This window comes from Diospyros lotus, chromosome 14, assembly GCF_014633365.1.
Source record: "Diospyros lotus cultivar Yz01 chromosome 14, ASM1463336v1, whole genome shotgun sequence".
In the NCBI taxonomy this organism is placed as follows: domain Eukaryota; kingdom Viridiplantae; phylum Streptophyta; class Magnoliopsida; order Ericales; family Ebenaceae; genus Diospyros; species Diospyros lotus.
The window spans coordinates 5,040,407-5,052,448 of record NC_068351.1 but is presented as its reverse complement, the minus strand read 5'-3'; the positions used below and the strand labels follow the sequence as shown (position 1 = coordinate 5,052,448).

Below are 12,042 nucleotides of genomic sequence, written 5' to 3'. Positions count from 1 at the left end.
TTAACGGTCGGTTCGGTTAACCGATAAAACCAAACCAATAAAACCGAACCAATTTTTTATAAACTGAACCGATACCCACCTTAACCGAACCGATAACCGATTCTAAATTAACCGAACCGCTGCACACCCCTAATTATATCAACATGAGCCCCACTCTGGGTTGCACGGCCTTCCAAGAGATTTGCTGGAGGGCGTGATTATATTCCCTTATGTAAGTATGAATGCCCGAGGGATTGAATCGGGTTTTCCCCCGCCAGCCTTTTGCAGCCATAAAACCTGCGCTCAGGATGGGAATTGTTTCATCTCCATCAACAGAAAAAACCTCACCCTTCAAGTGCAGTCGTGCCCAACATCGGCAGAGATATCAATTTGAAATGGAATGTAACACTCGGCACCAGAACTTAACTTATAGACATATGCCCTTTCAGTAGGGATTCCAACTCCATACATAGAGAAAATCTCCATGTCGGGCGCATTTGGTAATCTGCAAAAGCATCACAAGCCAAAAGTGATGGAATTGAGTGTAAATATTGAGGCAATCCTTAAAATAGCACCCCGCACACAGAGCAAGTATTTTCAGAGACTCAGAATTACCCAATACCATTTTCTCCAATTTCTTATAATTATTTGATTGAACACCACAGAATAGCATTTATTCGGCATTTACAAAAGTTCTCATCTTTATCACACGCATCAATATTGACAACTTAACAATAGAAATAAAGAAATAGACATTAGTTTTTCAAGGGGGAGAGAGTGGAGTCTCACTTTGTTTCTAGGAGGTTTGATCAATATCTGTAATGTTCATATCTGAGAGGGGGCACTATATATATTAGAGAGAGAGAGGGCCGCGACCGCGAGAGGGGGTGGGTGTAGTATATATATATAGAAATAGAAAGAGAGGGCCACGGCCATAGAAGGGGGTGGGTCTTTGCAATATATATAGAGAGAGAGAGAGAGTGAGAGCCACAACCATGGGCAGGAAGAGTGATGGTCGCGACCATAGGAGGGGGTGGGTCTGTGCTGTTACAATTAAATGCAAGAATATAGTAATAGTAATTAAAATAATATAAAATTATTTTAAATCACACAAAATATTAATAATATTATATATATGAATTTATTATGTCACGCACTTTAAACGGTGCGTGATATCACAGTCAGACGTATGTAAATGGAAAGAACTAAGAAGGTATATTTTTAATTGTTTAAAGATCGAATCTTAAGTTTTTTTAAATGAGGGACTCAATGTCATATTTTATAATAGTTCATAGACTTTAAGATCTATTAAGCCATAAAAATTCTGACGCGCTGGAAGAAGAAGACACACACACACACACAAACGTATATATGCTTATAAATAAGATTTGTGTAAATGACATCTTCCATTCATGAGTACCAAGCGAACAACAGATGCAATTGTTAGTTTGTTATTAAAATACATATATATGGTTCCGCCATAGCTCATTCTTCTGATTCTGATTGCCTTGCTCCCAGAACTGGAATGTCTTCGTATCGTTTCTGCGGTACGCACAACTTTCAATCAGGACTGCATGTACAAGACTTTAAAATGGTGACACCTATTGCTTATGGTTATGGGGCTATCAACAGCTGTTTAGAGAAGAAAAAGGAACATTTGCAGAAGAGCAACAACTCTAGAAGATGTAAGATTACCCCGACATTGTTGTATTCCCAGAGCTTCCGCACTCCCTTGTCCACAGCCTGCACCCACAATGAATTCTATGTTAAAAGGCTCCAAGTTTGAACTTCTTTACCTCGCTTAGTGTGGATATCTAGAATTGCACGAGACTAGTTGCATCGTAAAAATGGTTCATACTTCAGATCATGAACAATTAAACATGCGTGGACACACGCACACACAAGCATAAAACCTAAGCACAGAGGCTAGACGGACGTACCCATTCGCCGAGGAAGGCTCCGGCGACGACGAAGGTGACATAGACAGAGTTGCGCCGCATGAGGAGTCTGTACAGCCCTTCCAGAAGGCTTCCGCCGCTTCTTCCAGCCTTAAGCCACTCCATGACTGCTTCTTCCTCCTCTGCTTTGCTTCACTCTCTCGCCCCCCTCTCTGCTTCACAAAATTAACAGAGAGAATCAATCCTTCGTTCCACCAATGGAAAAAGGTTGGCCTTTTCCAGGCCTCGGCCGAATATTCTCGATCTTTTTTTTCTTCCCACCACCTTACATTACAGTACTCAATTTTAGTGCCTAATTTCAAAAATATTCCCTCCCTTTTTTTGGTTTTTTTCTATGACAAAAGGGTCGTTAGATGGGCGCAGTCAAGCGATGGATGGCTCGAGATTTTTATTATATGTTAATAGTATCTAAAAAAATGAATAGTAATTACTATTAAATTTTAACGATATTTTTTAAGTAAAACACACAGGTGACAGGACGCACACAGCTCACCCACACTAATCATTCATTCACAACTCTCATGATCTTTTTTTGTAAGCATCGGCGTCGCCACCCAAACTAACACTCCTTGGGCATTTTTTGTTTTTTTTTTTTTTTAATTTTTTATGAGTGGGTTGATAAAGTGGCCTTAAAATAGTAGTGGGAAAAATATATTAGGAGTCAAACAAAGACCAAATCCGAATCTGAAATAATGGGAGAGCTATTGCCGCTGTCGCACTGTTTAACTCCGCATCGCCAGCTCCGGTTTCACGATCCCACCGATCGGGCATACACGCGCTTCTTGAGCACCAGACCGGAGCTTCCTGTATCGTCTAGACCGGTTCGTGCTCAGCGCTGCGGAGCCGGATTTCCAGGCGGACGGGGACGGTTAGGGTTGTTTCCGACTCCAAACCCCCCACCCTCATTTTCGAATCCGCCGGCGGTAAGGAGATCGATATCGAGCCGGATTCTAGCGGCAACGACGGTGGATTAGGCGGTGGGAGAGGAGGAGAAGGCGGCGGCGGAGGAGGAGGAGGCGGCGGCGGCGACGATAGTAATATTGACGGGCCTGAAGGAGGATCGAGCGAAGGCCACAGCGGCAAGCAGAAGATGTCTATGTCCTTGTCTCAGAAATTGACGCTGGGCTACGCTGCCCTCGTTGGAGGTATATGTGGCTAATCGCCATTTTTTTTTTTACCTTACTCGTTGAATTCGGGGTATTTGCGTGTTTTTGAGTCCAGTTTGATTGTTATGTGGCAATTTCTTTTTTGTTTTTGTGCAAATAGATTTTCGAAGAGGCTGTCATAGAAAATCTTCAAGGCATAGGATTTTGATTGTTACAGATGGCGAATCATCCTGTGAAGTGAGGATCTTTGTTGGAAGTGAGATGAAAAGGATTATTTACCCCAAGCCCTGTTAAATTGACTGCCTTTTAAGTTCCTCCTTCTCAAATGAAATTTTTGGCCAATCACTGGCTGTTCGACCTCTTTTGACAATGCTCGCTTGACATTATCAAACTTGTAATTTGTTACAAATGGCTGTAAGGCTTCCTCCCTCGATGACTTCACTATAGACTCAAACCATAGATTTTGACTTTTGTAATCTTGGTTCCAAGCCTAGGAAAATCTAAAAGCCTTCATATATATCCCGATCACATAGTGTTCTCTCAACTTTCTTTGTAACCAATCTCCTTTGATGTCAATCGCTTGAGCTCCCTTTATAACTTGCCATTCTTTGTTTGTGCACTTCTACGCTTGCAACCTCTCCAAACCCAAAGATTTCATTGAGTCTGTGTTTCTCTATGTTAAGATTAGGAGCACTAGGATCTTCTCAATTCAATGCTAATCTCACCAACACACTCTCTCGGTTATAAAACACAAACAACAGAAAATGAAAACAGTATATAAAACAGTAAGATAACAAGGAGAAAAACATCCAAACCACAAGAAGAGACAAGGATTTATCCTGGTTCGAACTATTGAAAGCAGTCCTACATCCAGCCACGGTCCGAGAGCAATCCACTAGAAATCCAATGAAAGAATCTGTACACAAGAAACCCTCTCCTCTCTCTATCACACGAGTACACTGTCTTCACCCAAGATTACAAAGAACTTCCTTTCTTCAAGCCTTTCCTCTCAGAGCAATTCTCGTATTCAGAAAGAGTAAAAAACTAAATGATCATAAAAATCATTCTAGTCCGCCTATCTATCCATTTATAGAGGGTTGGGCGGATATTACAAAGGGTAATTAAAAAAAAAACACAAAATCTATTCTACCCTTATACAACCGACTTAATTAGAACTTATCTAACTAACTTATTTCTAGTTATATCATCAATCTGGTTTCTTCTGATCCTTTCTTCTGATCCTTTCTGATCTTCTAGAATATACTCCATGCAAAACTTCAACAAATCTCCACCATTTTGCATGTGTGACTTCTAGAATCTGGCTCCACCAATTGCTCTCCTCTAGGACCTGCAAAACAAACTGATCATTTACAAATACAAATATGTAAGAGCCTCAAACAATGATGTAACTTAGACATAGGTACTACTTTAGTGAACATATCCGCAGCATTTTCCTCTCTTGCTACCTTTATCAAATCTATTTCCTTCCTTTCAAGTACCTCTTTGATAAAGTGATACCTAACATCAATGTGCTTAGTTCTCTCATGGTTTGCTTGGTTTTTAGTCAAGTGTATATTTGTTGATGTTTTGCATTGAGAAAACAGTCTAGAAGGTTAAGAAGAACATAAGATGTCTCGAGTGTTTGAAGCGGCTGATTTTATTCTAAGTTAGAAGAGTCTAGCTTTGGTGTTTTATTATAAGGGGTATTTCGGTCTTTGTGTAGGCTAAATAAAAACCTTGTAATTACTGCCTATAATGTCTATAAATAGGAGACATAGGGCAGGGCAGTCAAAGATGATAATTCATTCTCTATGATTGAGTGCAGTGTGTGTGAGAGGAAAGGCTTGTGTTCAAGAAAGTCTTTGTAATCTCCAAGAAGATTTTACTCTGGTGGAATAGAGATGGAAGAGTGAGATATTGATCATTCCAAAAGTCTCTGAATACGAGTGAGACTGCTATAAAGAAGAGAGGAAATACTTTGTGTAAAGAAGAGTGTTTGTAATCTCTTGAGTGCAGTGAATTCATGGATCAAAGAAGAAGAAGAGAGGTACTTTTTGTAACTGTTCTACACTCGGTTTCTAGTGGAATTGCTCTCGTTCTTGGTGGTTGGATGTAGGGCCATTTCTGTGGCCTGAACCAGGATAATTCTTCCGCCTCTTGTGATTGTGGTTTGATTGTTTCATTTCTGTTTTCATTCCTTTAATTCTGTCTTTCATTACAGTTGCATATTTTCTGTTGTTTGAGATTGATTTCGGGTGAGGAGTGTAAGTGAATTGACAACAAGAATCATTGATTGACTTATCAGAGAGCTCCTAAACTTAACACTCTAAAGAGATTTTAGTTTAGGGGATTTGTGGAAATGATGGTGAAAGAAAATGAAGGAACTGAACCCATATTTGTTTACTTATTGGTTGGTTTAGGAATGAGATTAGTTAAGATATCTTGCATCAATTGTTCAAAATGATGGAGAGATTATTTAGGATATTATTCATAGAATTATGACAAGATGGTTGAATTGGAAAAGTGCGTGTGCATATAGCATTTTATGCTATAATAAGATCTTGTTAATGTTAAAAAAGAAAATTATCAGATGAATGTAAGAATATTTTTGTTGTATGAAAAAATGTTGGGTAATAAAACAAGTTTACAAAATATAAATGTAATCAAGATGAGGATGTTAGGGTAGATATGTATGTGGCCATATAAAGAAAGATAGAATTAAAAATGAAATTATATATTAAAAGTTGATGCATCTCCTTGTAAAGATAAGATGTGTGAAATGCAATTAAAATGGTTTGATCCTATGAGAAGAAGAGTGATAGATAACTCCTATAAGGAGAGTGAATGGAATCAAACAAGGTTTTACTAAAAGTGGTAAATGAAGACTAGGAAAAAACTTAGTGGAGAACTTTAGGTATGATTATATGTTATAATGGCTTTATGGGAGATATGACCACATGATTGGTGAGTGAGAATTTATGTAGCGAATCCCACTTAGTGGGATTGAGGCTTAATATGTTGTTCTTTTAGTTGTTATTTAGGAGTGAAGGAATAGGATATTGATAGATATTTGTCAAAAAAAAAAAAAAAAAGTAGTCTCATTTGGTTTGGTGACCTGGTTCCCACATTAAACTTACAGCTCTTCTTCTGCATGGAGCAATTAAGGTGTTTATCCTGGCAACCTCCTGAACAATCTCATGAAGACCTGGTTCCCACATTAAACTCGCAGCTCTTCTTCTGCATGGAGCAATTAAGGTGTTTATTCTGGCAACCTCCTGAACAATCTCTTATTCTGCTTTGTAGCCCGACTGTATATTGGATCTTCTACAGACAGATGCTTCTTTATGAGTTCAGTCAAAGCTAGAGGTGTCAGGGGTGGCGTGGCCCAGCCCAGTACTCCACATGCATTGCTCAGTAGCAGTAGACTGTGCTGGGCTGCCCCCAATGTGGCCTGCAGACCTGAAAAATGAAAAAATAAATAAATAATAAAAAATTATAATTCTAAACAATAAATATATACTGAGGTGTTATTTAGTATAAATATTGTTCCAGTGTATTATTTAGAATTTGTACATTATAATTTTTAAATTGTAAGCTTGTATGTACTTTGTAACTTTTCATTTGTCAACATTTTGTGATTATAAAAATAATTTTTGGTATTATTTGGTAGATAACATTAGTTAGGCTTGAAATACATTGGGCTTGTGCCTTAATTGCTGAGTTTGGAACAAGAAAAGTAGATGCTCTGTTGAGAGGCCAGCTTGTAGAGAGTGATCGTTGCAATATTTTGATATATATTTTCTAGTATTCTGCACTTCTAAATGTTTGTGGTGTTTTGGTCTTTGCTACTGCATAGCCCAGGTGTGTGCATGTTGCACCTATTTACAAACTTTAGAATAGATTTTACACATCAATAATAAAAATAAAAAGTAGCAAGGGGAGTGGCTTGGCTTAAGGTGGTAACATTGGTTAATCTTAGCATAGCAAGTCCTGACAGTATCTTCGAGTTTTAATTTTACCTTTTGTCAGTGAATACATCGGTCCCATGATGTCTGAATGAATTCATTTTCTTTACCTTCTTTTTTCATCATCAATTTATTTGAGTGGAACCAATTGATTGGCTTCAGATACTTGGATACATTTGTTCTCATCGACATACTGAAGATATCTCAAGAGAGGATTTGGATTTAAGTTGATTAATAAAAGGCCCCTCTTTCAATTTATTAGACCTGATGTAATTTTCCAAGAAGTTTAATAAATAATTATAAATAATTTCATATATAAAAATTGAAAGAGAAAAAAATCTTGGGATTTTATTTGAGTACTATTTCAAACCAATTAACCAACCCACATAGTGGGACAAAAACTTGATTCATTGTACAAATTTGAACAGATACTTCTAATTTCCCATTTGTGTGTCAAGATTTATGATTACATCAGTGACTTCCTTGCTGTTGGTAGTTCTTCGAGGACAAGCACTCAGTGTTATCAGTAGCAACAAGACTAATGGACAATCCTGCAAAAGGATTTTTTTGCCCAAAAATTGCAAATCAATTCTTAATCGGTATGTGTCATGTCTCCAAAGGTGGTATACATCTTTGGAGTATCCAAGAACTGTATTTTTCCCTCCCAAGTACACATTGCAGCAGCTGCTAATTGAGGAGCCTTGGTCAAACATCCCATGGAATGGAACAATGCAATTTATCACTGCCGTGATGCAGAAGAATGAGAAATTATGACGACTAGTCAAATTTTCATTGAGTAAATTGATCTAACTGTTGATATCTAGGGTTTTCTGTCCTTTTCCTCAACAAACTAATGAAAACATATGGGCACACGTGGGAGAAAATTGGAGGGATGAAAACTTTTATATGCTCTTAACTTCACATAAATTGTATGTTCTGATTTGGCTTTTCTCTTCTATTTCTAATGAATTGTGCTCATTTTTATGATAGTGGGTGGAGCTATGGGCTACTTGAAGAGTGGCAGCAGAAAGTCACTGATGTCTGGTGGACTGTCTGCATTACTTCTGTATTATGTTTATACCGAGCTTCCCGCAAGGCCAACTTTTGCATCTTCCATTGGATTTGGTAATATTTGTACTTTTATCTTGCAGTCTTTTCCAAATTTTAAGTCATGACTTTTGTCCTCAAAACAGCACATTCTTTCTTCCACCTCAGGTTTGTTACAGCCAGTTACTGGATCTAAACTTGACAGTCATCTTAATTTTCCCCCTGTGCCGGTTACTAAGTACCAGGAAATATGATCTCCAGAGTGCTAAAGATCAGAAAACAATAAATGGATTGAAGTTCCCTTGTCAAAGAAGTCATAACAACACAAATTCTCATGTTTAGAGAAGTCGGAAACATTTATTTCTGTTAAGGATTAGAGTTTCATTCATCGTTATTAGTAACCAATATGACTACATCTTTCTAGTTCTGATACCAAGTCATGTTGACTGACTATAGCTGCTGCTTAAACATAGTGTGTCTCAGGTTACCATGTTGGTGAAAATAAAAACCATGGAAAGTGGAGAAATATTGATTTTTAAACTAATTTAAACTACCATAAGAAGTTTTATGACACAGGTTAGTGAAATTCTACCAAAATGTAAAAAATTTGTAACATATTAAGCCTTAATCCCACTAGGTGGGTTGTCTAAAAATTGTGGTCAAGGTTTGTTTGTCTGCGAGAAGAAAATTTTGTAGCTCCTTTAATAGGCTATTGCCTTTTGCTGGTGCTAATTTTCATTATCATGCAACCAAAACCATTACTGCAAGCAAAAGGTTGGAAATTTAAGTTTGTTTTAATAGTTAGAAACTAAAAAGAACTCTCAAATACAGTACCTTGCACGACAGTTTAGGAGGAACACATCGCAAATTTGCATAAATACACCCATGCCTTAAATTTTCAATGCTTTGAGCGAATCTGAACTTGAAAGAAAGCATACATGATACATTCCTGCACTGGCAAGGACATTCTTATTTTGCCAATTAATTTCGGCATCAATTTGGTCTCACCTTTGTTTAATTTGTTGCAACATCCAGGCCTTTCTGCTGCTCTTCTCTGGGAGTAATGGGTTCCCGATTTAAGAAGTCAGGGAAGATATTTCCGGCTGGTGTCGTATCCATTGTGTCCCTTGTTATGAGCGGTGGATACCTCCATGGAATTTTGCGCGGCATGCACTGAAAATGTTTTGGATTGTGCTTGAGGAATGTAACTAGACTTCAGGACTTGTTTCTGTCTTTTCTGCTTCCTTCCCCCTTCCCTCCTGAATGATTCCTCAAATGGACTCTTAGTTGCTAGTTCTGTTCCATATGTACACGTAAAACTCTGGTTTATGACATTAATAAATCGTTTGCTTAAAGGCTTTGGGACTTATTTTTAGTAGGACTTGTCTAAAGATTCAGTCGTGCTTTAAGCCTGGTTTGCGACATTTTCGGTATGGGTTTGAATGCCGTTCGACCAAACGAGCATTAAAGGGCATTTTCAACATGAGCTAGACTCTGCTTTGTTTTGTTGCGGCTCATTGCCTAGTGATTATAACTGTGGAACTTACAAGTTCTATGCTGTGAACCAAATCCTCTTGGAGATCCATGAATCAATCTTCTTTCGAGGGAATGAGATATGAATGGCAGTTATAATGATGTTCATACTTCATAGGGAGGTGTACACAGCACACCACACAGCAGTAAATATTTTTAGAATAACGATTTCTCAAAAACCTCGTATCTAAACGTCGGGTGTGTAATAATATGTAGTATGTAATGGTCATTGGTCAAGGCCATCAACCATTAAATATTAGAGGTGAAAGTATAATCTAATGTTAATAAATTTACGGTGTAAAAATATTTTTTATATAGATTGCTCGTTATTTAAGAAATAATGTATCACAGGAAAAGTATAATTGAGCCCAATAGTCCATTTTAGTGCTTGTATTGGTAAAAATAACTCGCACTGCTAATATTAAAGCTCCTAGACGTAGGTCCCAGTGAGTTGCTTCTCTTCCTTGGCTAATTTTGAATTATTTTCTTCCATGTGACTATGCTTTTTGTGAGCAATTCTTTTCTTCATATGCTAATTTGCTCTACTTATTAGTTTTGAAAATCCATCCAATTCTTGCTGGTAACATCATGTTCGGTTTTAGTCTCATGAGTGGGCCTTATCTTCCTGTGGACACTATTTTTAGTTTTCCTTTCTAACTAAAAAAAATCAGGTTCCTCTTGTCATATGTCGTTGTATTTTGCTATCAGCCATAAGTATGTAAGACAGCGTTGGAGCATTTGAATCGCTCCATGCTGACTTGACAGTTGACAATGGCCTCTGCTCTGGACACTGGGAATTTCTCATTTTTGGTTCTCTGGATTTGGACAACCCACATCCGAGCCATGCCAAGCCAAGCCAAGCCAAGTATTATATTCCTGTCTCTCATCTGTACCAATGATCTTGTTGAAGGGCATTTTTTGGGTTCATAAGTCTAGTCAAGTAGCAGCAGTTGACAGTTTGTAATTAGTTTAAATAAATAATAAATTTAAATATACTATCAAATATTAAAATTAATTATTAATACTACAATTTTTGTAAGTAATAAAGTTTGGAAAACTCAATGAAAAAGACTTTTAAGTTGGACTTTGATATTCAATCCAATAATTCAACTAAACTTGTGACACGAGAATCTGTGCATTAAATTAAGTAGGATTCTAGTAGATTTAGACCAAATATCATTATTGTTTTAAACTTAAAAATTTAAGTTTCATTAGATTTTTATATACTTAGACAAATCACTTTTTTTATTTCTCAAAGTCACAAAAAAAAAAAAAAAAAGAAACATGAAAAATTAACTCTAAACATATAAGAATTAGGTTGAATTAAACCTAATTCTTTCACACAATTCTTTTGTGACCTTACTTTTTAATTATTGATTTCAAATTCAATAACTCAAATTTAAGAGTTTTCTCCGCAACAAACATATTAGAAGGTGACTTAAATTAAATATTCTCTAATGATATATATATATATATATATATTTTATAACGTGAGAAACTCGAGAGGTCCTCGATCATTAACAACCTTCGACCCAAATCGTTTCATCCTCTAAAAAACTCATGATAAATCATGACCCCAATCCAAGTATATAAACAAGTTTGATTGCAAGCCAAAATTAGATCAAGTTTTCTAGATGAACACACGCGATTGCATAGTTCCGCACGAAAAAAAAAATCGAACCTACAACCTCACAATATTCTAAGTTTCTGAACGTCTGTGATGAATTATCTGTACTATCTTGAGGGAGTTATGATATAGTTGTTATACTATCTAATTGTCTCATTTTTGTCTTTTATTAAGGAATATAGAGAGAGAGAAATGGTACATAACTATTGATAGAAAAAGAGGAGGGAGGAATTTAATATTCACGAAAACAAAAAAAATTGTAACTACAAATTCACAATAACAATAATAAAGTAGAATTTACAAACACTCATTATTCACAAATAATGAGTCCTACTTGAAGTTCAAAGTATAAGGGAGTAAAACTCAACATGTCATATATGTATTCATGGATTCAGAATTAGAATTATTCACACCCCCGCTAGACAGAGTCCAACTTGAAGTTCCCATAGACTTGGTGGTTATTATATATAGCCCTAAACATGAAGTAGAATTTACAAACACTCATTATTCACGAAAAACATTATTGTCAATCATCTGAAAGAACTTTGGAACTTAGAAAAAAAAAAGAAAACAAAAGAAAACTACAAATTCATAATAGCAATAATGATGAACTTGTTTTCTTCTTAATCTTCAACTGGCAAATATGGGCATGATGAAAGCAAATTCATGGCTTAGCTAGCCATAAAATTAATCAAGAGGAAGAAGAAGAAGAAGGCTACAACTCCATTGATGATTTATTCTTTTAATTATTGTCTTAACAGCTATTCTCTATTCTTATCCCACTGGAGCTTGTTCTTAATCTACCTCCTTTAATCAAAGCCGCTCGA

At 36.6% G+C, this 12,042-nt stretch overlaps 2 protein-coding genes across 2 annotated transcripts; one reads left to right on the top strand and one right to left on the bottom strand.

The window, feature by feature from the left end:
• Positions 1 to 1,345: 1,345 nt before the first annotated feature.
• LOC127789517 (cytochrome b-c1 complex subunit 9-like) lies at positions 1,346 to 2,132 on the bottom strand. The gene is made up of 3 exons (XM_052318400.1): positions 1,920 to 2,132; positions 1,675 to 1,722; positions 1,346 to 1,521 (listed from the first exon to the last, which is right to left on the bottom strand). The coding sequence occupies exons 1-3, from the start codon at positions 2,040 to 2,042 to the stop codon at positions 1,465 to 1,467; spliced, it is 228 nt and encodes a 75-aa protein (XP_052174360.1). The 5' UTR covers positions 2,043 to 2,132; the 3' UTR covers positions 1,346 to 1,464.
• Positions 2,133 to 2,629: 497 nt separating this feature from the next.
• LOC127790143 (protein FATTY ACID EXPORT 2, chloroplastic-like) lies at positions 2,630 to 9,424 on the top strand. The gene is given in 5 exon segments (XM_052319435.1): positions 2,630 to 2,704; positions 2,755 to 3,082; positions 7,999 to 8,133; positions 9,091 to 9,107; positions 9,110 to 9,424. Coding segments are annotated over 5 exon segments (678 nt in total). The 3' UTR covers positions 9,233 to 9,424.
• Positions 9,425 to 12,042: the final 2,618 nt, after the last annotated feature.

Excerpts from the sequence above, each read along its gene's own strand:
- LOC127789517 (XM_052318400.1), bottom strand. The coding sequence starts at position 2,042 with ATGGAGTGGCTTAAGGCTGGAAGAAGCGGCGGAAGCCTTCTGGAAGGG. Across the intron at positions 1,723-1,919 it reads GAGCCTTCCTCGGCGAATGG|GCTGTGGACAAGGGAGTGCG; the intron begins GTACGTCCGTCT and ends TTGTGGGTGCAG. Across the intron at positions 1,522-1,674 it reads GGGAATACAACAATGTCGGG|AAACGATACGAAGACATTCC; the intron begins GTAATCTTACAT and ends TGCGTACCGCAG.